The 26,897-nt window shown below is 37.6% G+C and overlaps 1 protein-coding gene across 5 annotated transcripts in view; it reads left to right on the top strand.

The window, feature by feature from the left end:
* Positions 1 to 26,897, top strand: part of Ptprg (protein tyrosine phosphatase receptor type G) — a 671,458-nt gene that overhangs the window by 610,216 nt on the left and 34,345 nt on the right. For all 5 annotated transcript variants that reach the window (XM_003480132.4, XM_063257832.1, XM_013143912.3 and 2 more), the window contains 5 exons: positions 6,548 to 6,639; positions 14,375 to 14,471; positions 23,449 to 23,531; positions 23,716 to 23,850; positions 24,770 to 24,904. In XM_003480132.4, the coding sequence (XP_003480180.2) occupies positions 6,548 to 6,639; positions 14,375 to 14,471; positions 23,449 to 23,531; positions 23,716 to 23,850; positions 24,770 to 24,904 (542 nt within the window). The remainder of the gene's footprint in view (positions 1 to 6,547; positions 6,640 to 14,374; positions 14,472 to 23,448; positions 23,532 to 23,715; positions 23,851 to 24,769; positions 24,905 to 26,897) is intronic.

Here is a 26,897-nt window from a genome sequence, read left to right as displayed (position 1 = left end):
TGAAATGGACACAAATTTCTGTGTTTAACAACTTATGTTGTTCTGAATACTGCCAAGTGCTTTTGAACTTCTGATAATCCGAGGAGCTTTTTTAACAATGAATTTCAGTATTTTTTTCATATAAATACTTTTTAATGAAGCATTACCTATGTAAGTCTTCTACAAATGATGTTCACAGTATTATACTTTTAGATTGTCATTATGTATAAACTTTCAAAAATCAGCCCTTAGCTCATGAGATGAACCTGTCTGTGGAACATACTGAGTTTTCTGCATATGCAACTTCTCAGACAAAAACATCCTTAGAGATGTGTTTTCTTGGAAATTAGAAAATCTAATTTCCTAATCACAGCATTATATTAACTAAATAATGCTACTATTAACTTAGAAATCCAGAAATGATTCATATCTTTGTGCAGTTAAAAACACATCTTAATAATTTGACAGTCACTGGCTGCAGCAGGGTGCCAGCATATAAAAAGGTTTTAAATATGCAGTTGAGAACACATGGGATTAAACCAGCCTTGTTGGCATATTTTATTTATACAGAGATTATCTCAAAAGGAGATTCATTGGTCTTTTGATTAAAGCTCTTTCTTTATTGACCTAATGAAAAGAGATTTTTTTTTTAATGGCAGGAAATAGTGTTCCAATCTCCACAACACTGCTTGTATCCTAAGAGTCTGATGTACACAAAAATCTACATAATTCCAGAGTTATGTCCTAATTCAAGAGGTGCAGTCTTGATGTTCTTTTTATATTATGTTTGTATTATCTTCTTAATTTGACACAGAGGTATTAGCAAGCACAAGAGCCTGAACTTGGCCTCTGTGAACTGAGAAGGCCCACAGGAAGGGAATTATTAGAAAGGACAGATTTGGCTTTGAGGTCTGTGGTTAGTTTGCCTGATAATAGCCCAGCTGTGGGACCTGAGGAAGATCTAAGCTGCCCTCATCTGAATTAAGTGCTGTGCTGGGGTTTTCTATGTTCTCCATGCCCAAGGTCTCAGGTCCTTGGAAGTTGGGATAGGTTTGAGCGATCTACTAAAGGAGGGCCAAATAAACTTTGTGGGGATTGCTTGAAGTGTAGGTGACTATTTTGGTTACTTTTCTCTGGTTGCTGAGACAAAATACCAGACATGCAGAATTAGGGAAGGGAAGGTTTATTTTTTACAGTTCTTGGAGGTTTCGGTCCATACTCAGCTAGCTGCAAGGCAGGGTGGCATGGTGGGACCCCCATAAAAGGCAATGGCAAACAGCAAAAGAAAGACACGCCTTCTTCCCCACCCTTACATTATGTATGCTGGCTCCACCCCTATGCTGGTGTAGCACTCATACCACTAATCTGAGCACTAGACAATGAGCCAATCACAAAACACTAGATTTGGTTGCATCCATGATGGCATGAGGCTCAGAAGGGGCCATCCTAAAAATAAACCATAACAGTGACTTAAGGACCTATAGATATATAGGTGTATTGATACAGATATCACATATAAAAATATGATTGTCTCTGTACACTTCCTAAGGAAGGAAGCAATAAGGGATCTTTTCCTTAACAGCCCAGAAGCCAATGAACTCAACGTGTAGCACCTTTATTTTTCTGCCATTATCAAGATGACCAGCCTGCCACAGTGATTTTTCCAGGGAACTGAAACTTACTGCTAAAGCAGAGCATATCATTTCAACCCTTTTTGTTCTGAGGCCTACGAGGGAACTGTCATAGAGGAGAATCCAGGCTCTGAATCAGCCTGGCTCGGTCTCTGGACATCAGTGGGCTCTCGGGTATCTCTGAGCCAGTTTCCTATCTATGAAATAGAAGGAAATACAGCCTCCAGATTATGGAGTCAGGCATAAAAAGCAAGTGCCCTCAGATGTGAAGAAGGATAAATTCAAGGCTTTTATAGGTAAATGGATGCAACCAGAGACCATACTCATAAGTGAAATAAATCAGACTTGCATATGTAAGCATCATATTGTCTCCCTAGTGTAATAAAGTGAAAGAACATATAAGACCCAAAACATACGATACTGGTAAAGGAAAAGAAACTGCTCAAAAGGAGAGAACAACTTGGATGATGGATTGGAAAAAGAAGGAAACGGAAAGAAAAAGAAAAATATGTAAACACACAAGCTAGCTATGATAACTATGCTACTAATTTCTATTAGTTCGTTGCAAGTAATAGTTTGTGTTTATAGTGTTTGATCAACTTTGCAAGCCTACATACTGTAATCTAAGCAACTACTTTGAAGATGAAAATATTCAATACAATAACCATTGTTAGTTTCCAATCATCTTTTTTTGAAATTCTGTGACATTGTTTTTATTGTATTTTTTTTGGAAATAATTAAAAAGAACTAGAGACCAAAAAAAAAAAGTGCCACCTAACGCGACTCATAATTATTAAATATTCACTAAATGCAACATATTCTTCCAACAGTACTTTCCGTGTTTACTTTCCATAGCAACTAAGAATTGATGTTATTACTCCAGTTCAAAATGAGGGAAGGGAATCCTGGAGAGGCAGGATACTGCAGGCAGCTTGGCTTTGGCTATTCTACCCACCCCACTGCCACAGGCTGACTGAGGGACAGATTGGTGGCCGTCTTTGGTGCAGTGGGCAGGGTCTTGGCCCCCCATGCTGTCCCTCCCTGTGCTGTAAGTTCAGGGATAGCGTTAGCTGCTGAGTTTTCCTTCCTGATATCAAGGCACGTTTTGTAAACAGAAAATTTAACCTTTTCTCTTTGTTTGCATATCCAATTTTCCTTAAGATTAAGCAAAATCAAATATAGTATATTACATGAATTGCTTAGAAAAGGCTGACGTATTAGTGATTTGCCTTTAAAAGTTCTGAAGATGCTAGTACAACAGAGACCTATCAATAGATTTTGGAAACAGCTTTTCTTTGTATTTAAATGCATTGGTCTCTATTTCTAGCAGTGTTGTATGGAAGGCCAGCTATCTCAGGCTTGGTACTTTCTTCTCAGCAGTTGCTGTCTTCAATTCACCTACTTTTTTTCTTTATGATGCTTGTAGAGTGGTACTCTACCACTGTACTGCCTCTCCAGCCCCTTCTAGTTTTTGAGACAGTCTCACTGAATTGCTCAGATTGGGCTTGAATTTGCAATCCTCCTGCCTCACCCAGAGTGCTGGGATTACACACACAACCAGCTCACACTATTTAATGCTGTTTTTGGTCCCTAAAAGCCAGAGACTAATATAAGAAGGTTTTTGTTGTAGACTGACACCAGTAAAAGGTTGCTTATTTACAGTTGAATTCTGAGTGCAAAGAGCTAAAATCTTGGAAATAAGCCTACAGAATATTTAGTAAAAATAATCATACTCTTCAGAGACTGATTCTCCATTGAATACCTGAAATATATTACAATACAGTGATTGAGATAATGAGTAGGAGCCCCTGCTTGTTATCTGTAAACTCTATAAATTATAATACTGGCACAGAATTATACATGATGTTTTATCAGATGAAACAAGATATTCTGTCTAATGCTTTGATGTTCCTTCACATTGCTTTGAGAAGGAAGACAAAATCACCACTGATAGGAAGGATCAAGAGCTTTGGGTTGAGGAGACCTGGCTTGAAATCTCAGCTCTACTAGTTAATTTTCTCAAGTCTCCTTATGTGATGCTTAGAATCCCTTCACTTGGTGCTTGTAAAGATAAATATATGGGGAAAAATAAAGCACTACCGGGATATCTGGAAACCAGTTGGAGCTCAACAAATAGTAGCTATGTTCTCATTTTACCAAGTGTGTCTTTACACAGTTCTTTCATAGACTGTAACAGTCTCCTACCAAGCCTGTGGTTGGTAAAAACCTGTTTTCGTTGATTCAGGCCATCTTTCTTCTTTGGATGTTTCTCCCTCTCACCAATCAATGCTGTTGTTTCATCTAAGTCATATAAGTACATAAAGCATCGGCCACTAATCATGCTAATGTTCTCCAATCTCTGATGAAACTCAGACATTTAGTTGAAAAAAATACCTTCTAGCTGGACACTTTCTTCCTATAGAGAGGATTTTTCCAGATAAAAAGTCAGCAGACCAAGCCAGTGATGCTACTCTAAATTGCTTAGCCTTCTGTTGGTTACATTAATGTTATAATCATCTGGCTCAGGTTGAGACAACTTAATGGAAAAGCTGTATGAGATGAGAACTACTGGACTTCTGATTAGTTACTATATTCATCATGATATAGACGAAAAAAGATTTATGACCTCAGCTTTTATGTTGTGTGAAAGACAGAGGGTGTGTTATCTGGGTAGCTGAAGCAGGGGCAGCACAGCATACATCTGTATGTGAAGCTGTCTGTCTGGTTTTTGCCCAATGTTATTGGAAGTATCTGGAAACCCAGAGGATATGGCTAGACCATGTATTTCCATGAGTATCCTACTGAGCTGTGCTGGAACTTAGCTGCATCTAGTCGCGCAGACAGACTGATTAGGCATGTGACATTAACTTGGATCTTAATACTAGAGCACTTTGTAGGAAAAAAAATAAAACTGAGTCTGAAAACATTTGCTTCAATGATTTTAAGTGGCCACCAACCTTTATAATGCCATGAATCATTAAAATCCTTGTGTTATGTGGCAAAATACATAAGGCTCACTACATTGAGCTGGAGTCCATGTCATTAGTTATGGCATCATCCATTTATTAGGAATGATAAATTCTAACGCATCCCTTTAGAATAAATGTGGTCCTCTCTTTGCTATACCACTGTGTCATTCTGCCTTTGGAATGTGACTCATCCTTTCTTTCTGAATATAGAGATTGCTGTGGTCTGTATCCTGTAGGTCAGTCAGTGGTTAGGAACTTCTGGTATGCATCTAGCAGCAGTCTGGTATCACTGAAAGTTCTAAATGGTTTACCACCACTGCTCTAGGGTGTGGATGGTCTTAGATGTGCCCCAAGTATCATGTCTAAAGATTATCTTTGTACTAATCTTTTAGAGACTTCTCATTCTTTTAGAGAATCATCAGCTAAATTTAAGCTTCCATTCCCACTCATTTATTATTGCAGTATTGTCTTAGTGCTAAATATTTTAATTGAACTGATTAGATAAATTTTGTAATTTTTCTTGAGCTGTGAATTCTGCTAAGTATTCTTGGGGAAATATTTTTGGCTCTGCTTAGCTTGTTAATTCTGGTTACATCATGGAAGCTATAGATTTCTTGAGCATAAAAATGATTGCATATTCATGAACATCTTCAATCCTGGAATATTTGTAAATATCTTGGCAGTTGTTTTTTTTTTTTTTTTTTTTGTAAGGTTGCCTTTTAAAATTATTAGGAATTGAACTGTTCACACAGAAAATCCAGAGTATCACCTATGTAATAAGTAGTATTTCTATCCTAAGCAACTTGGATCATGCACATATAAATCATTTTTCTTAAACTGTAAGAGATGCTGTTTTACACCTAAGAATATTTCAAGTTTGAAAATGTCAATAGATGCAAAAAGCCACCCTAGAACCATGCTCTCTAGAATGAAAGTACAGAAGGAATGACATAGTCAATGATAACTGTCACCAGATGAAGACAAATCAAATTGTGAGGTCTGGATCTGTAAAATTCTTGCCAAAGTAGGACCTCATTTACACATACAGATCTTCATACCCTTTGCTAAGAGAAGCATCTGCGGCAGTTTAGATATCTGTGCATTTGCCAAAGATCTTTCACTCTGAATAAAGTAAATGTCATGTCTGTTGTTTCTCTCTAATCCAGCAGAGTATTTTAAAAAGGAAATACTTGTGTGGAAGATTAAGGGAGAGGGAGGCAAGACCGGGACACTCCAGTGAGGTGGGTGTGGCTGTTCTGTAGAAGTGCTCCAGGATCAGACTGGGCTCCATCAATAAATAACACATGTTAGAATCCTGAGCTGGAAATTGCCTTTGGATGTGACACCATTACAACAAATTGGTCTATACGTAATCTGTCAACACCAAAAGAAAAAGTCCTCAGTTAAGTCAATCGAACTGATTGTTGGCATCATGTAGGCACAGCTGTCTTGAAGTAGCTGAATACTCCTAAGATAGATGGCACCATAGCCAGAGCCACCTGGTACAAGGACATTTGTGTACAAATGAATGTGGAAACTTAAAAGATAGAAAGTATAACTTAATTGATTCAAGTTTAAGCGAGACCTCACTGAGAGCAATTTTTTAAAAATTGGTGACATTTCATGGAGAATAAGTACCACTGATAAATTCAGACTTTTAGTGAAGTATATGATGTAGCAATTTTGTAAATTATACAAAGTAATACACTGTAAATTATATAAAGTAAACTTTCTGTGTACCTTTTAAAAAATGATGTTTAATGTAACTTGTAGGCATTCAAGATCCTAATGAAATCATAATGTAAAATAAATCATTAGAGCCTTCTTTAGGACATCTATTTTAAGTAATGGGAATATATCACTCTTCGCAAAAATCAAATTCTTGTCTTGAGTAAGTATGATTTAGTTGGGATCATTTGCCTTTTGGAAGTATTGTTTGTGACTCCAATAATCATTTTATTCCCTCAGATGACATGGAAGCCATTCCTGTCAAACAGTTTGTTAAACACATCGGTGAACTATATTCTAATAACCAGCATGGGTTCTCCGAGGACTTTGAGGTACGTTTCAAGACTAGAAATTAAGTTGTAGAAACAGAACTTTTATGTCATGGGGAATTTAGTAAACTCAAAGCACATTTATCCTAAGCATAACAAAATAATATTGTAAATCAGAGATTGTTTTTCTTTTCTCTTCTGACTTTCATAAGCATTGTCTTTGTCATGTGAAAGAGAATTGGTTGTACTTGTCCCAGAAGTATATTTCTATTGAAGAAAAGACTTAGTGCTAGACAAAAGGCCAGTGGACAGGTATGAATCTTCTGCTTTTTTCATCTGTCTTGTAACTAGAATCAGCAGTCATAACAGAGCTTTCTGCCTCATGTCATTTTTGCTCTGCACGCAATGTAGTGTGGGACAGCTGATGGGCATCTGAAGAATTGAGTGCCGGCACTGCCAGTAGTGACCTTGATAGTCTCCAGTTCATTCATTGTGTATCTGATCCTCACTTTCCACATTTTATAAACCTGTACTGATATTAGCTACTGGAAAAATAAGTGATAGATACACTTGACAGTGCTAGGTGAATTATTAAGAAAAAAACAAATCACTGATACTTGTTCTCATGATTATTAATCCTTGGAGGAACAACAGGGGTTAATGCTGCTTTCAGATTTTAAAAACCGGTTTGTAGGAAACAAGGTAGAGCGCGGCATGCATCACCCTGCCAACTCTGGGTCCTGTGCCAGTTCACCAGTGACAGGGTGTCAATGAGCAGCTATTAAACAGACTGCCCTTTTCTTCACTGAGGCGCTTAACAAGGCACAGCTCTGGCAGCAAGAGTTGCGCCGAGGAGGCCAAGTTTTCATGGCAGCTCAGCTGTCTTCTAGTTTTGTGGGTAAATCGATTCTTTTCTCTGTCTCATTGCTACTTTAACATGGAAATGATGATACTAACTAATCTGCCTACCTTTGTCACATAATTGGGTGTGGGGCTCAAATGAAGCTGTGAAGCACTTGGGGAACGTGGAGGAACCATGGATCTGAGAGGTACACTTATCCTGTAGAGTAAAAACGGGAAATAGAAATAGGACCTGAATCCATTGTCTCCGTGCAGATTTGGAATCCCCACAGGCCGTCAGGAAGGAAATTCTATTGGCAACTCATTTGAAATCTTTTCTTAGTTCTTCTTGTTTTCAGGGAGAACAAAAGTAATGGTGATAAAAAGAAAGGAAAGGATCCTCTGATTTATTCTGAAAAATCATATATTTTATGGAATAAAAACGTCAAGTATTTAATACTGCTATGAGATGCCCCCCAAAACATGCTCACTCAACTACAAAGAATAAGGTTTAAATCAAACATTTTGTATTCATGAGGACAGTGAATGCGTGTGGAGTTAAAGGGATTTAGTTCAATTGACTGTTAGCTGGATGGCTGAGCAGGAATACTGAGGCATTTAATAATGTTGATGGTATTCAGGGCAAACATTTATCCTCTGGAGGGCAGAATTTGATCAGGATGATCAAATGCAAATCTGTTTTCTCAATTATTTATGATTGGAGACTCCAGTGCTATTCATCCCAGCTGGTTTTGACACCATTTAATTATTCAAAATAATCAACTACACCTCTGTAAACTTGATCCATCTTCAAGCAGGCTTTTTGTAAAATCATGCCAGTTAACCAATTGTGGACTTCAATAGCCCATTTCTATCCTTTAAAAAATATAGTCTGGTTAAAAGACTTAGTCACCTCCATCAAAGTTGACAGCTTCAATATTACTGGCTGACAGTTATCAGGGTGGGCTGGGGATGCCAGGTAGGAAAAAGACATTTTTTCTGCTGTCCCTTCACAGCCCTCCCTGAGTTGGAAAATTTAATACTGAAGCTTTTCAGAACAGGAAGAATATCCCTTCTTTTGAAAAGAACAGTGAAGCATAGTGAAGCATAGTGAAGCATCAATATGAAGGGGAGAATAAGATAGCACAAAAGCTGGCCAGTATCCTGTTGCCTTCTAATTTGGCAAAAATCTGAAGTATTTTAAAATGTTTTTTGGTAACTGCTAACAAGGAAAACTGGTAACAGGCTACAAAAGAAACTATTAAGATTCTTTCATGAACACAGACTAATAGGCTAAGCAAGAAAGACCAGGAAAATATGTAATGTGTAATACTAACAGTAATAAAGTGAAACCCTGTGTTGAGTGAGAGAGGTTCTAGAAGCGTCACCCTCACGTCCATTTATGTGGGATGATGACAGCCTGCCTGCCTTTACTTAGCACTGTGCTTGTAGGAGTCACTCCTTCCTCAGACATTTTCCCGCAAATGGGTGTTATCTTGCTGTCCCCATTTTAGGTGAGAAAGGGCCAAGCTTTGAAATGGCAGCAGCATGGTTAAAACCAGTGCTGCTGGAATCAAACCCACATGGTCAAGCTTGATGCTAAAGTGCTTTGTGATCAGCCAGAGTCAAACTAAAATAATCACACGATGGCCAGTGACTAAACTGAGCTGTGCTTTGGCCAAAAACCAAAGCAGCAGGAAGAAACTCAGGAGCCCTCTACTAAAGGTACTGTGTGCTCCACATGATCCTTACGGTATGTCTAGAGCAGTGGTGGCAAATCTAAGGCTCACATGCTGAGTGTGCTGTTTGTAATGTTGAAACCTCTAAAAATTTTGCTACCACTGATCTACAGTCTACTCAACTAGCTCAGATTCTGCCATACAGAAGACCTCCCAAACATCTCAGTAGTGGCCTGGAGTTAGTCAAAGTATTCATCTATAGGGGTAGTGAGAAATACCACTTAATAGTCAATGTTTAGCCATTAAGAAGAGATAAAACAACTTGTCTACCAGGTACTGAGCAGTACATTTTCTGGATAAAGGTTCCAGGATAAATTTGAGTTCTTGCCCTGAAGATTTCCATCTGGCTAGGTGGGGCGACAGCAGGGGGCACACAACCACAAAGTGCTTTTGCACATAAGTACCAAGTTTGCACACAAGTACAGCCAGGCAAAACAAAGTAAGTGGTATAAAGCAGGAATAGCTCTGAAGAAATGCTATGGAGGAAGACACCCAGAAATTCCCATTGGGCATTTCAGTTAGTGTTTTCTTTATCTCATTTGGTTTTAAGAGTCCTGGAAGTAAAAATTGTGGGCATAGCTGTCATTCTTTCAGAATTCTGCTGCTTGGAAGACAATGAGTTAAACAAGTCACCAGGAATACTGAATCTTTCTCTAGAGGTAGCGCTGAAAGCCAGGATTGTATCCTTGTCAGGTACACAGTGGAGTGTGAAAATCTGGTGACATCACAACTTGCATTACTGCCACTAGAAATAACATCGATCCTTGTCTCTGTATAGTGTTGGTGGTTACATTCACTTCACTACCTGTGGTGACTTAAATCATCTTGCCCTTCCCAGGAAGCAGCTTCCCAGAATGTTGCTTAAAAAGTCAGCAGTCACAAGCCGAAAGGTTTCCCAAGGTCCACTGCTATGCAGGCCGTTTCAAAGGGGAGACCGCCAAAGCTGCAGGACCAAACAAAACTAAGAAGCAGGGGTTAGAAGAATCAGAAATCTGAAGGTTGGGTGTAGAGTTGAGACCAGATGTCCATAACCCTTGACAAGATCCTTTGGGATACCGTCTGTGTTATAGGTAACCAGCTGAGTTACTAGATCAGGGCTGGCTGTTTGTCTTAAATCAAGAGCAAAACTTGGTCCGGCTGAACCTGTGTTCAGAGTGAATGGTGGCCATAATCACTGTGGTTAATGAATGCAGACTTTAAGGGCTGCTAGTGTCACATTACAGGGAAATCCCTGCACAGAGATATATTGCTGCTCAAATACTGCCGCCTGTAAGAAGGCAGAGACTGACTGATCATCTGTGTCACAATCCCAGTTCAGTCTTGAATATCTTAGTAACATTTTAACCCCTTATAAATAAAATTATAGTCATTCAAGTTGAAGCTTTCATGAAGGGTGGGAACAAATGAGCAAGCTAAATTTCTTTTTTGTGGATCATTTTTTTTTTTTAAATTTTATTTAAGGAGAAAAGAAAAAAAAAAGCAGGGAAAGGGTACAAGTTATACAGATTTACAGAAAAAAAATGAACAGTAGGAAATCACTAGTTAATGGATTACATATTGTCATTTTAGAAATAATTGTTCAAGTCACAAAATTAAAGATTCAAGTCACAAAATTAAAGGCAAGCTAAATTTCACATAATGTACACAAAATCATACAGGGTGAGTGCTACAGGAACTGTCCAAATATAGACTGGTTTTCTGAAGGACAAAGGCAATTGTTGCAGGTAAAGATACATGGATTTGGATAGGGGAAGAAAACAAGAAGCCTTCCTAGCAAAGTAAAAGAAACCAAAGAACAGAAAATCCATGGTCCTTCCTAAGGGCACTGAGTGAAAGCTGAGACTAGAAAGGATATACATGGAAGATGGGATAGGGTCTTGAAGGCTTGGTGAAGGAATATACCCAGAGCCTTTGAAAACTCAGTAGAAACAGTCCACTTTGCATCACAAGTCACTTTTGACACATTTTGTAACCTGAGGAGTGCATATGAAGTAGGAGGATCAGCTGTGTGTCAGATACTCCAAGAGCACTGGTTAGTCATGACCTAAGTACATCAGTCTTATGGATATACTTGATCTAATACTGGTCACCAGGTCCAAAATAGTTTTTCCAGTTTTGCTTTGCTAATGGGAAAGCTTTCTAGGTGTGTGTGTGTGTGTGTGTGTGTGTGTGTGTGTGTGTGTGTGTGTTTTCTTGAAATGGCAGGACAGAAGGCCTTTAAGACAGTATGTCTTCATTTGCTCTTTATATACCCTCTCACGTGAGTGACTTCAGGCAGGAGGTGACTCACTCATCTTTCAAGAATTTTGGCTAGAAGCTGAGTGTGGTGACATACACTTGTAATTTCAGCACTTGTGAGGCTGAGGCAGGAGGATTGGTGCAAGTTTGAGACCACCCTGGGCTACAAAGTGAGCCCAAGGCCTGCTTGCATACATGATGAGACCCTATCTCAAAAAGCCACCTCCCAAAAAAAATTTTTATGGCAATATCAGATGTTAGGAAAGTGTTCATTTTTGATCTTTGTTGTATACTTTCTGTTTCCACTCCTTTCTGTTTCTGCTCCTGTGGCTTTATGCCTACAAATATTCAGAATCAGCCTTTTAGGATTCAAGGTTATATAAACAATAATGATGAAGCCTAAGCTTGATCTTAAACTATTTAACAGAGTGCTAAATAGGTAACTTCAGTATGCACACTCTTGTTAGGGCCAGTGTCACCTGAAAAGGTTTTGACACCTATTAATGTTACCTTAATTTTGAAATACCAGTTTTGACTGATAAAGGCCACTCCAGGATCAGATGATGTTATCGGCATCTAAATGAGTAAAGCATTACTGTGGGGAATTATGGATGACATAATCCACAGGACAAAATCAGAAGACCTTAGGAAAACCCTATCAGTTCTAATAAAATCAGATTTAACATTATTTATGACTATTCTTTGTTTTTTGTCATTCACATAATTGAAAATATGTAAAATAGAGGCAAAGGATCAGACTAAAGGTTTTAGACAACAAAAGAGTTTGACTGGCCATACTGAATGACTGCTTTAAACAGCACAGACAGCTTCCCCCATCCAGTCCTGGTCAACTGCATTATATTATAACAGAGTCTCCACTTTTGTTCATAGCTCTCATGACCAGATTCATACAATAAGGGGGAAAAATCAGTAACCAAAATGAATCTCAGATTAGAACACCAGGATATCTCTCAGAATATCTTAACAATTCCACCCTGAAGAGGTATGTTCCAAAGGTATGACTTTCAAAACCAGACATTAAGCAACCATGTCAGCTTGTTTGTAGGACTTGTATATAGATTGAATTAGTATATTTCAGAATACAAATCCATGTTCAAATGTTTTCTGCCTTTTGACTCAATTCAAAGAAAACATGCTCCAGCTTTTAAGGCAATTCCAGAGGTTCCATATTCTGAGCATGGCTTACACTCTCATAGATGCTAATGAATCAGATTCAGTACTTTGTGTCCACACTTTTTCTCATCTTAAGAGAGCCAGAGGCAGGCCCCTTAAAGTAGCATTTCTGAAACCATAGGTTTTAAACTATTTCAGAATAGAATGGATAATAGCAAAGTTTATCACATTTATAAGAAACAGCAGAACTATCATGAAATATACTTTTCTCCAAAGAGATAGCTTAAATTAATGCTTGTGGGGCTTCTGTTTTTAATGGAGAGATGAGAAAGCCCATGATTATGAAGAATTCAATACATACAGCATCTCCCAGAAGGGAAATCTTTATAGTATAGTTGTGTAGAACTGATAATGCTTTTTAATACCTTAAATACTTTGATTATAGTGAGTTACTCCAAGCAGAGAAGAGGGTTTTTCCTCCCTAGAAAATACTTTGTGAATATAAAAGAACCAGTTTCCTATTTTCACTATGCTTAATGTAAATGCTGTGGAAAACATTTGTAATTGCTATGTAACTGTTTGTAATAAATCGTGCATACTCCTAAACTCTGATACATCTGGTCCATGAAAAACATTTCTCCTGTAATTTTGTATTCCTTTTCTCCTGCTCTTCGTAGTAGTGAACTTACGCTGCCCTCTTGTTAGTTAGCTCAAGTACTTTCTTGAGGTTGAATCATACACTTTAGAAAATCTGGCTTTTTAGCATCTTTATATATATAGTAAGTGCCTGACTTACAAACATTCAAGTTGCAAACTTTTACCAATACAATTGGAATGGGCCTTGTATTAGGAACATTTGCAAATGCAAATTGTGGAAGTTTACAAATAATTTATCAGGGCCACACATATCTAAGCCAGACATGACGATTAGGCCATATATTGATATCATTTCAGGGCTGAGACTTCAGACTCAGATTGTAGTCTCTTGGATATAAAAGGAGCATGTTAGGCCTATACGCATATGGCAAATCATGGTGGACACTGTACTTGTTAGAAATTCCTGTTTATCATATAAGACTCAGTGAACCTGTCATCTCTTATTTTAAACTTTCCTGCCATCATTTTTTTAAGGCTTCTTCTCTGTTGATCACACTAAACTATCTTTTGTCTTGCAAACTGTTTTATACTCAAAAAGAGATTCTTTTGTATCCCAGTGCCTAGGTGAAAATCTGGAATAAAGTTGATTGAAGAGTTAGTAAAAAGTAAAAATCATACCTTCATTTTCTCCATTTTCTTTTTGTTATGGTTCTGGTAGTCACTGTATCTGAAGCTGGGTTTGGGGGCAAAAATGGGAACATAGTGCTAGGAAGTGTATACTTTGTTTTTGATGGACATTTTATATCTGAAAAAGACATATTCTGTGACCTACCTTAATCCCTTTTGTTCACCATATGCACACCATAGAGCATATGTGCATGGACCTATGTAGGTGCAGTTCAACACAGCCTCTTGACTGAATCAAGAGACACAGTAAACACAAGGTGTATGAGACAGCTGCCACTGTGAAATGCCTGTTGGTCTATAGTAACCCTTTTTTTATAAGTAGGAGTACTTCTAAAGTAGTGATTTAAACATAGCACAGCAAATGTATAGGTCAATAAGACAGTTGTAATTATTATCACATTACTGTGTGCTGTATATAGTTGTAAATGCTATTATGTGACAACAAGTATACTGGGTTTATTTTTATCACTATTACCTCCAACATATAAGGAATACAGTACCTGACTCTAGTTCCTTTCTTTCTAAAGCATATCTGAAGTCTTGCTGTTTCTTTTTGTCACTAGGAAGTCCAGCGCTGTACAGCTGATATGAACATCACTGCAGAACATTCCAATCATCCAGATAACAAGCACAAAAACAGATACATCAACATTTTAGCATGTGAGTAATGATCCTTAAACTATTTTGACTTCGAGGAAATTAAATCTTCTTGTTTGGATACAAGTGGAAAGCCAAGAAGTCAAAATCAAACCTCTCATGAGCCTATCTCCTCTTGGCGTTTCATTAAACTGTAAAATGAGGAAGAACTTAATAAGGTAACTGCAAGAAATGTTTGAGCTGCACTGTTTCCATATGAGGTGACAACATAACATTTTGGAACGAAAGTTAAAATATCACTTGGCTATCTTGACATTTTTTTTAAACCAGTGAGAGCCATGTCTTTTTTTTTTTAAAAAGAGGATAAAATTAAACACAACAAAACAGAACACAAGAATGCAATGTAAGAGACATAAATTTCTTTTTTTTTTTTTGCAGTTTTTTTTTTTAATTTTATTTTGAAAGTATACAACAGAACACGTCAGAATAAAGCCAACTAAGATTGTTGGCTTTGTGAAATTGGTACAGAACTTCACAGCAGGTTACCGGGGTAACAGTAATAGGTATCACAGTATATTTTGTTATCTTTATAATAGTTGTTCTTTTAATCACATATATCAAAATGAGATGAAATATAAAACACTATAGAACTTATCAATACAGAATATTGAATAGAGCAGTACCATTAATCAGAAAAGAGCAAAACAGAAATAAAAATATTTGCCTTCAAAGAAATGGTAGAAGGAAGTCCCACTTACTTGCTATGATCAACCTCCCAGGAGATACTCAGATTTTGATTTCCATTTGCTAATGGGGGGGGGGGGTGGAATAGGGGAAGTGGGATGTTTGACTCTAGGCCATGTAGCAGTAGGTTCACTATTGCTAAGCAGGGAGGCAGGATGGTCATTTGCTTTCACAGCGTCCTTAGTTCCAACATGGTGTGGATTTCAGGTGACACTGCTGGTTCTCTGCCTGGAAGGGCTCCAGTGGGCCACACTGCTGCCGCTTACCAGGGAGGGGAGGTGCTGGCTTGGATTCCCAGAGTCCTAAGCTCCAACATGGCGTGGATCTCAGGAGACACTGCTGGTTCTCCCCCTGGAAGGGCTGCAGGCTGCCACCCTGCCTCCGCTTACAGGGAGGGGAGATGCTGACTTGACTTCCCAGAGTCCTAAGTTCCAGCATGGAGTGGATCTCAGGAGACACTGCTAGTTCTCCCCCTGGAAGGGCTGCAGTGGGCTAAACTACCGCCGCTTACCAGGGAGGGGAGGTGCTGGCTTGGATTCCCAGAGTCCTAAGCTCTAACATGGCGTGGATCTCAGGAGACACTGCTGGTTCTCCCCCTGGAAGGACTGCAGTGGGCCACACTGCCGCCGCTTACCAGGGAGGGGAGCAAGAGACATAAATTTCAAAGCAAGACAACCAGAGATCCTCACTATCTATCATATTGTCTCCTGTTTTCTTCCAAATAGTTGTCCATATCTTAACATAGAGTCAATTCACACCAAACAACATAGTATAAAACTGATCCAAACAGAACGATGAAGGCATTTTAGGTCTTTAAGACCAGACAATGGGGAAATCAATAACAGCTGTCATAGTGTCTCATCCTCTTCAAAATCGTATGTTAAAATTAAACAAAACAAAACAGACTAAAATCAGTCTGAACAAATAATAATAGTATTGCTGGATTTCATATCATGATGCCATGGAACCAGCACTGGGTACTAAAGTGTCTTTTTTTTCTTCAAAGTAGTTGTTCATTTCATCATGCGTTGTATAATCAGTTCTTATAAACTGTTTATAAGTTCTATGCATGCATGAGTCTCTACATGTATAGCTATCCTTTCTGTATTGGAAAAATAAAACAAAGCAAGACAAAATAAAACAAATTCCTAGAGAAACATGAAACAAAATTCATATAAAACCGCAATACAAGGTGATCTACAATGGTTACTATGCTGTCTCTTGTTATCTTCAATAGAATTGTCTATATCATCAGGCATAGTATAATTGAACATAGCAGTGCATAGTAATAATAAAAACAAAACATTAGAGACATTGTAAGACTTTAAAAGCACATAATAATTAAACCACAGTGGGTATCCTAGTGAATCTTGTCATCTTCAGTGTAGTTGCCTATACTCTCAGATTGGTACTATCAATCATAACAGATTCATATAAAATCAGTCAATACAAAACAGCAATCTAACAAGCTAGATTCTAATAAGATCAGTCATAATAAGACAATGTAAGTTATACAGGGCTTCAGATTAAGTTAATAGGAAATTAAGGATGATTACCGTACTATATCCTGCTATTTTTGGGATAGCTGTCAAATCTAGTACAAGTAGACAAACTGGAACAGAATATAATCCATCTAAACAGAGCGGTGAGAATAATGTGGATTTTAAATCCTGACACACTATTAACACTACCCTCTGCCTTCCTTTTATAGACAATTCTTCCCCTTTCACTCCCACAGGGTACACTGCACATTTTGGGTCCCACTAACTCCCTCAGTTTTTAGATTGGGGGGGGCAACCTGCAGTTTACCTAAGTGGTTCTGAACCTTTTCACTCCTGGGCTTGATCTCTAGTTGTATTTCTTTACCTACAAAAGCCTCAAGGTTTTCCTTCGTTATAGTGAGTAGGTCTTCACTGCACAAAAGAATCATGTCTTTCCAACCTATCTGCAGGTGCTGGTTAATTTACCCCTATTTCTCTCTGTTTCCCTGTCACATAGAGCATTGTTTTCTCATATTTGATTTTCAGTGCATAAACCCTCTTTCAGGTTAATTATATTTCCTATACAGAGCACCTCGATGGACCCTACCTCCTGATTTATTCTGCCTGTGTTTCTTTTTGTTAGTGTATCAAGGCCATCTATGTTAGAGACTATAGCCAACCTTCTCTGCCTCATTTCTGCTATGCTATTTTTCTGCTATTGATTGTCTACTTTTCTCCTTAATTCCACTGTCTGCCCCATTCATTAAGGCCTCTCTGCCAATCTTCCTGAAATCCTAGTATTTTTTTTCTCTCTCTCTCCAGAATGCCCTTCAGTATTTTTTTAGGGTTGGATTGGTGGTCACAAATTCCCCCAGTTCCTCTCTGTCATGGAAACATCGTTTCTTCATTAATTTTGAGAGACAGTTTTTCAGAGTATGCCAATCTGGGTTGGAGGTTATTTTCTTTCAGGGCTTGGAATACTTTGCTCCAAGCTCTTCTTGATTTGATGTTTTGTGTCAAGAAGTCTGCTGTGATTTTGATAGGTTTTCCTTTATAGGTGATCTCTTTCTTTTCTCTGACAGCTTTTAATATTCTGTTCTTGTGATGAATTTCTGGGATCTTGATTATTATGTCTGAGTATAGCTCTGTTTTGGTTGTAGGTGGCTGGAGTTCTGTATGCCTCATTTATCTGAACATCATTCCCTTTTCCTATGCTTGGGAAGTTTTCCTTAATTATTTCTGTGAATAGCCTTTGTATTTCCTCCTGCTTCTTCACTCACATTTTTATTCTTAAATTACATATCCTCTTGTCCTCTTGTTGCCTTCTAGCCTTTGTATTGTTACTGCCTGTTTCCTTGTTATTTTTAAGAGATCTTTCCTTTCACAGACTTTGCAAACCTTATTTTCAAGTTTTGTTAATGTACCTCTAATTTCTGTCAGGCAATTTTTCTAGCTTTCAGTGGGGTTTTTAATTTCCTAGTAATCTCTTTGAATCTGTTTCATTTATTCTAGGTTTTCTTTATATTTATCAAACACTTCTCTCCTTTTTTTGTATTCCTCCATTCTTCCATCTGTGTCTTGAGAGGTACTTAGAATTTCTTTTATTAATCTTCTTATATCATGCTTTACTTGAATTAATGTTTTGAGCTCATCTATGCTATCACGAAGATCTCTCTTTATGTCCACTGATGCCATGTCTGATATTGCATGTTTGCTGCCCTCAATATCTTCTGTATTTACTTCTCCTGGATCAATATTTGTAGAGTTGGGGGCCTGGGGCTTTTCCTTCTTTCTCTTGTCTTGTTTTTGGTTACTTCCATACAGGAGTATAGTGGAGGTCCCAGCCCCTTTCCCTGTTGGTTAGTTCTTCTGAAGCATGCTGGATAAGGATTTCTGCCCTCTCTAGTTTGCTGTTGGTCAATGAGGTTTAAGTAGGGGCAGCGTATGCTGGCCCCTCCCCTCTGAGCCAACCAGTGGGGGCCTTCACCACATTAGTGTGTGCTACACTTACAGACTTTGTTCAGGACAACTTATTGGGTCCTGGCCAGGGGCATGACCCATGCCAAGCAGATCCCACCAATCTGCTCTGGGCAGGGAACAACAAATTGAAGTCACTACCATTCCTTGTTCATGCCCATCCTGCCTGATTCCAACATGTCGTCCAGTTGGTCGCCGACCACTCACTGTGGGTTAGTGCAGGTCTCCCTGCTCCATTCTCCGCTGGGCTTATTGATCCCCAACTTCAGTGCGACTGCAGCTTCAGCATTGAGCGCACCATGATTGTGAGTTTGGGCAGCTCCAGTCAGAGTGCCACAGCCATGAATCTGAGCTGCTTCAGTGGTAGCCCCACGACCGTGCGTTTGACCAGCTCTTTTCCCTTTAGTTTCTTCCAGAGTTGAGAGGGTCCATCTCCCTCTGTCTGGTACTCTCAAGGATGTTTTATTCTGGCATCTGAGTTGTTTCTCTCAGGAAGGCTCTGTATTTTGCTGCTTACTGATCTGCCATCTTTAGCTCTACCCCAAGCCACATCTTTTTAATACAAACCGAAAATCTGGGAACTGGAAGCATGTAAGCAGGATTCAAAGCAGGGGTATGTGTGTGTGTTTTCCAGAGCCTCTGTTTTGAGCTATATTTATAAAATTTTTGAGATGGGGCCTTGTCTAGTTACCTACATTGGGTTTGAACTCAGAATCCTCCTCCCTCACTCTCTCAGAGTATTGGGATTACAGGTGTGCACTAAGAGGCCTAGCTTTCAAGACAGTCTTTCAAAGATTATGTGTATGGAGCCTCCCTTTTGGTGTATCTTCTGGTGTATCTTCAAGATCGGGAGTACCTGGAGGATCCAGACTCAAGTAGATAGGCAGTCTACAGAAGCCAAAGGAACAGACTACTTGTGTGGTTAAAAGGCCACAGTGCATCCACATGTCAGATTCTGAAAGATTGACGTTTCACATTTCAGGAGAGGGATGTTTAACCAGTAAAGTCTATACAAATTATTCCTGTATCTTTTGTCCCAAGTATAGCAAGAAAAGAATCCTTAAAATGTCTTTGCTTTCATAGGAAAGGTAGAGGCACTGTTGTTTTAGGGTCAACACGCATTATAGTAAGGACCACATTACACAGGATTTCAAATATTAGTGAATCTAACATGGAAAACTTAAAATTTGAACCCTACTGTAAGGCTCTGTTTAATAAAATCTTAGTAAAATATAATTCATATACAATATGAGAACATACCCATGTAAGGTATAAAATTCACTGAGTTTTAATATATAGTCAAAGTTGGAAAATTGTAACTACAATGAATTTTGGAATATTTTTAGTATCTCCAACAAGAAATAGTTAGTGGCCCTCTTAATTCCTTCCTTTATATTAACCCCCTAGAAATTACCTATGTCCTGTCTCTGGGATTTGCATATTCTGGAGATTTCATGTGAGATTACATAATATATGACTTTCTGTCTGGCTTATACCACTTAGCATTATATTTTAGGTTCATTTATGTCATACCACGCATTTGTATTCCACTATTTCACATTGCATGGATATATAATATTTTGGTTATTCATTCATCATTTGATGAATGCTTTTTGGCTACTATGAGTAATGCTGCTCTGAACATTCATACACTAGGCTCTATAATTTTTCTTTAGAGATAGTCTTGCTAAGTTGCACACTTTGGGCTTGACTTTGTGATTCTCCCAATGTGCTGGTATTACAGCTGTCTATCACCAGGCACAGCTTGTAAATGTATTTTTTTTAACATTTTGAGGAAGTATCAACTTTTCCAAAGCACCTGTACCATTTTACATTCCTGATAGCAATATATAAGGGTAGGTTTTCTCCACATTTTACCAGTCCTTGTTTTCTGGTTTGGTTTTTAGATTTTGTTTGATAACAGCACCCCTAATATATGTGGTATGGTACCCATTATAGCCAATTTGCATCTCCCTAATGATTACAGGTGTTGAGCATCTTCTCTTGTGTTTACTAGCTATTTAAAGATATGACATCTTTTTCCCTTGTCATCTTTGACTACTATTGAGATACATGACATCTTTCTATATTCTGGGGACAGATCCTATATAACTGGCAAAAAAATTTTCTCTCATTCTTTGCATTGTCTTTTTCAGTTTCTTCAGAATTTTTTAAAATTTTGGTGAAATCAACCTATATTTTTTTTGTTACTGATGCCTGTTTTTCGTATCACATCTTGCCTAAGCCAAGATGTACTGAATTCTAAGAATGTGAGGATTTTTAGCTCTTGGTTTTTGATCTGTTCTTACTCAGTTTTGATATTTAGTGAGATAGTAATCCATCCTTATCCTTTTTGATTGTGTTGGAAATTGAACCTAGGGCCTTAAGCATTCTAGGCAAGTCCTATATCATTGTGCCACAACTCCAGCCCACCTCCCCCTAAAATTCACTGTCATGGAGATATGTTTGTGCCAAGGAACCCTCAGTGGAAGACTTTATTCATTCAGTTTTCTTAGTCTTCTTACTGAACATCAGCTGACCAGCATGTATTGGGTTGTTTCTGGGTTTTTAATTCTGTTCTGTTAATCTATATGGCTTTGTTCCCTTTACCAGTACTGCACTGTCCCTAGATTACAGACAACTTTGTGACAAGTTTTTAAAACTGGGAACTATGAGTCCTTAAAGGACTTGTCTTTTTCAAAACTGTTTGTGCTATTCTGGGTCCCTTGGGTTTCCATATGAATTTGAGAATAAACTCAAGGACTTTGGAGTTTACTGTACTACTGTATAATAAATCTGTAGATTGATTTGAGGATGACCTCCAGGTATAACAGTAGTGTCTCCCAATCCACAAAGGTAGATGTCTTTCCATATATGTAGGTTTAATTTATCCCTAAGTATTTTATTGTTTATAATGCTATTATAAATGAGTTCACTTAATTTTCAGATTGCTTATACATTAAGGCTCAGCAGCATGTACCTATAATCACATCTGCTTGGGAGGCTAAGACAACAGGATTTCAAGTTCATTGCTAGCTAACACAACTTAGGGAGACTGTGTCTCAAAGTAAAGTTCAAAAGGACCAGGATGTAACTCAGTGGTAGAGCACTTACCTAGAATTCATGAAGGCCTGGATACAATCACCAGTATTGCCAAAATAAAGGAATACAGCGGATTTTTATAGATTGATCTACCACCTTGCTGAACCCATTAATTTTTTGTGAATTCTTTTGGGTTTTTATATATAGGATCATATCATCTGTGAATAGAGATAATATTATTTTTTCCTGAAGTTCTAAAAGAACTGTAAGTTATTTTTAAATATAATTTTTTTTTACTTCTTTAAAAAAATGAAGAGATTTAAAAAAGAGAAAGAACAAGGAAGAGTCAAAGTTTTCTTCTTTTCCTCACATTATTCTCTACTGCAGCCTTAACTTTTAGTGACCTTTTTCTGCTTTGGCTAAAACTAGGAGACAAGGAAGAGATGAAAGCCCAAAGGTCATGGTGCTTGACTGGAAAAGCAATCTCTCTCCTTCATTATAGATTTACTTTCACAAATTCAACTTAGATGTAGTTTTATCTTCAAAAATTCAGAGGCTTGAATCTGGATGTTCTCTTGACTAGTCAAATTTTGGGCATATTACCTGTCACTTTATTTTCTTCCTGTTATATTAGTGCCTTTATATAGCAATGAACACCATAATAATGTCAGGGAAACAGTAAAATCACACTATCATTGTGCCAGAAACACGATTCTGATATACTAGAGCCAGTACAACTTTCAAGATATATATGGATGTTACCACACCACTTTCAATACTGATGTTAACCCGTTTATTACCTTTTAGTTTAATGCAAATTTTACAACTTCAAATCTATGTTCTTACTTGTCTAGGAAAGGATAATATACAGTATGGTTGCTACTAAGGCATAGTAATTTCTACCCAGAGGCCTTAGAAGAAAAAATTTTTGGAGTGTATTACAAAATTTTTATTTTTAATAGGTAGCTCATTTCATATCAACTGTTCACATTAAAAACAATAAGCAAGTCACAATTCCAAGACTATAGGTGGCTTTCTAAAAGTGCTTTAGTGCTTACATGTATTAGAAATTAATACATAGGCCAGTCTCCTCATGTTATTTTTTGAACTAGTCTTTTATGATAATGACTAAACAAAAATATATATTGGCTTTTGCCCATTCTGTTCTTCACTAGGTAAACTGAAAGTAACAACTGTGCTTTCTTTTATTCTTCTTGCTGTTCTAAAAATCCTGGCTCATTCTGTTGAACAAGTACATTCACATACACTGCTCCACCTCTCATTTTGTTCCCAACCTAAGTAAAAGTGACTCTTAAAATATGGGCACTGACTTCCTGTAATGAAACTATTTGGAAATGAAGTTCTGTTTTCCTTAATTACATAGAGTTCTGTGGAAGTGGCAGGGAATCTATCTGAATTTAGCAAGGGAAATCCTGAAAAAGAGATGCTCTGGACCCAAAATAACAGCCATCTTTTTTATCTGTCGTAATAGGAAGTGGAGGAGTGGTTGAGTAACTGAAGACCCTAGAACATGGTTTCAAAACAGAAAGCAATGAAATTTTTGGAGGGTAGCACTTTGCAGTAGTTTTTACAAACTAATAAAGACCTTAATTTGTATTTCTTGGGTTACCCAGATCCTTAGATGAGATGAGTTTGAATGTACTATTTACTACTTATTCTGCCAGGAGTTTTTCCAGGGCATTCTGGGAGATGCCACATTATATATCTGCCTTGTTTTGTATTTAGAATGCCCCTTTTTAAAAATTACTTATTTGTTTTTGCCTTATCTTCTACAGATGATCACAGTAGGGTGAAATTAAGACCTTTACCAGGAAAAGACTCTAAGCACAGCGACTACATTAATGCAAACTATGTTGATGTAAGTCAGAAATGTTTTTACAAACCTGTTTCTGAAAATTGAAAACTGCAGCAGAAACTGTTGAATGTATTTTAATACCACATAGAGCTTTCACTAAAAATCCAGCCTAGTGTGGAAGATACTTGAATTATTAACTTTTCTGATAACTGTGCTCATCTCACTTTATGCTATGTCATCTTTCAAGGGTTACAACAGAGCAAAAGCCTACATTGCCACCCAAGGACCTTTAAAGTCTACATTTGAAGATTTCTGGAGAATGATTTGGGAACAAAATACTGGAATCATTATCATGATTACAAACCTTGTGGAGAAAGGAAGAGTAAGTACCCTTAATAATCTACCTTCATTCATGAAATACCAATATAGTACCTGCTGTAGGACAGGAATTTGACCCAGTTATAAATACTTACTGAAATGAAGTGTTCTGTGTGCTTTTGTCTTGGTTATGGACTACTGGGAAGGGAGCTTCAGTGTTGCAGTTGTGAATCAAATGTGATAACAGATGTGTGTTTTGACTTGTATTAGGGGGATATTAAAGGAGCTAATATTTTGAAGTGAGTAAAACAAAATGAGGAAAAGAAGTTAAACAGGCAGTAAAAAGGAGGAAAGAACATTCTAATTTTAGGGGGAAAAAAAAGCAGAAAGTACAGAAGTTAGAAGATGCATGGAATATTAAACAAATTACTTGTAATTTAGGAGCAGCAGAGACTGCTTCATACACCTTTTCCCTGATTAGATCTTTGTTAAAAATAACGATTGGGACTATAGAATGTATTGGACTTGAGTTTGTATTAGACAGTGCCGATTGAGGCTAGAATAAAAGCTAGGCCATAAATCCATTGCTCAAAATATCTACCCCTTTACTTGAACCATGGAGTCCATTTTGCCTTTGGTGACCCAAGCTGTAACACAAGAGATTCCCAGCACAAAAGATCTTTAGAAATCCAGCCAGAAGGCCTCTTAAATGATATGTATACTCTGTTTAGGATATATCCTACTCACATTTCATACTGGTTTCTTTTTTAGGCCTTCTTTACAGTACATGATATAACTGTAAGATAGTCATGATCACAAGGCCCATTTCTCAGATGATACTGCCCAAACTACACCCCATCCCCTAGCGATACAGTTCTTCAGAGGTTACATCTGCCCATGTGTTTAATTTTCAGTCAAATAAGTGACATTTTTTCTTGTGATGTAACATTATAATTTGGAATTTGTAACTTATCTTTTTTCAGCGAAAATGTGATCAATATTGGCCAACAGAAAATAGTGAGGAATATGGAAATATTATTGTCACACTGAAGAGCACAAAAGTACATGCCTGCTATACTGTTCGTCGTTTTTCAATCAGGAATACAAAAGTGAAGAAGGTATTTAGGAAGCTGGGTGGGCCACCAGGGCATGTCTTTCGATACTTGTATGAAAATTACAGTACAACAAAGGTGAAATCTCCTAATCTAATGACTCTCTTGACTGACATCACTGTAGTAGAATGGTATGTATGGCCAGAGCACATAATAGAAATTAACTGGCCTAAGTTCTTTATTTTCTTCATGAACAAATCCTCATTAAAAAAATTTTTTTAAATAATAAAAAAGGCATCCTCTTAGGTTTTGATAACAATCAGCAAATATGGCAACATCTGTTTATTGATTTAGGTTTCTAATTTCAATTTCCTGACAGTTTCAAAGCATTATTTCCCAAGAATATTTCAAGGAATGCTAGTGCTACAAGATACTAGATAACAGAACTTTTACTGGTAAGAATGGGAAATAAATGCTACGTGTATACATCCTCTACTTAGAGATTCATAGTAAACACAAGTGTCCAGAGTTATGAAACTTACACTTGTTTTTCCTAGTGTTTTCTAATGTGACATCCATAAAATCTTTACACCAAGTATAGCAGTACATGTAATGCCAGCGCTCTGGAAGACTGAGGCAGGAGGACTACAAGTTAAAATACAGCCTGAACAACTTAGTGAAATAAAATAATTTTTAGAAGGTTGTGGCTGTATCTCATTCTGAAGACTGTGGGTTCAATTCCTAAAAGTGACAAAGACAGAATTTCAAAAAATGTACAAATAAAAATATATCTTCTCTATAGAATTAGTAATATCTTGAGAATCACACTGTATAGAAAGGCTTCTTATAGAAATACCTCGGTGTATTTTTTTCAAATTCCACTGTCACAACAGAAATCACAGCAATATTTGAACTCTAGGTATATGCAAAGAAAGAAGATGTTATTGCTCTGTAGACAGCTATGGCTATTGTTTGTGGGATCTGTTTTTGTTCTCTGTTTTGGGGCATGTTGGACTTCTAAGAATGTCCCAAAAGAATTCACATTTACTCATTTTCCATTCAGAAGCCCAGAAGTGCAAGTGTAATCCCACATTAACAGATCTTTCTGTAGTTATTTCCAGAAATAGTATGAATATATGATAATCAGCACTGTCATAGAGCTGCTGGTTAGATAACCAATTATCACTATGAAGTTTATAAAGCCCATTTTTCATGGGAATCCTTCAGGTATATAAACAGGTCTGCTCAACCTTCCTTTGAGAACTACTTAAGTAGTCAAAAGGGAAAACTATTGTGGGCATGAATAGCTCAAGGCCAGCACCCTTTAAGTCTCAGTGTTGATTCCTGACCCCAAGTCATCAAAAGATAAATAAATAAGATTTTCAGAGGCATTAAAACCTAAGAAAATGTCATAGCCACTAAAGTGTTGGAAGACCTTTTGAAAAATCATTGGCATTTATTTCATGCTGAGTTTATTTTCTTTCCTTAATCTTTCTTCAGCTTCTTTTGAGATATTTGTCTCTTCTGTTTAATGTCTTGTGGTACAGGAACAATTTGTTCCTTTTAGGGAGAGTCTTCTCTACGTGGCAAAGAGCTCTTTAAGTCCAACAGTGCATCTGCGTACTTCCACCTGGACATGGTCAATGACCAGAGAATCTACTGCTAAACCCTACATTCTGTTTTGCTGTCTACAATTTCAAGCATTTGTGATAAAAATGCAGCATTTTTCAGGCCACCAGCCCTGCATCCACTCTCACTCTTTGGCCTGGGCACACCTACCACCTCTACCACTGTACCAATGAATGTCGCATATTGCTTTTATAAAGTGACATCTTTTCAGATACTTGGTGGTGTTTAGATATGGATACCTTTGATAGCCTGGGTACTTTCACGGTTTTCTTAAAGTAAATATGGAAATGTGAATCTCTTGATTTGTTACCATTTTGTGTGGGATTCTGGGTTAAGAGCAACAAATAGCTTCCAGACTTCCTAAATCAATTTACAGGAATTCCTATCTGGGGATTTTTTTCATTCAAAGTAGTTAAACTGTAAAAAGGTC

The sequence above is a fragment of the Cavia porcellus genome, unplaced genomic scaffold, assembly GCF_034190915.1.
Source record: "Cavia porcellus strain 051 isolate PalLab524CR breed Dunkin Hartley unplaced genomic scaffold, mCavPor4.1 scaffold_10, whole genome shotgun sequence".
In the NCBI taxonomy this organism is placed as follows: Eukaryota; Metazoa; Chordata; class Mammalia; order Rodentia; family Caviidae; genus Cavia; species Cavia porcellus.
Note: the sequence above shows the minus strand (reverse complement) of the source record. Positions and strands in the feature narration are given on the sequence as shown.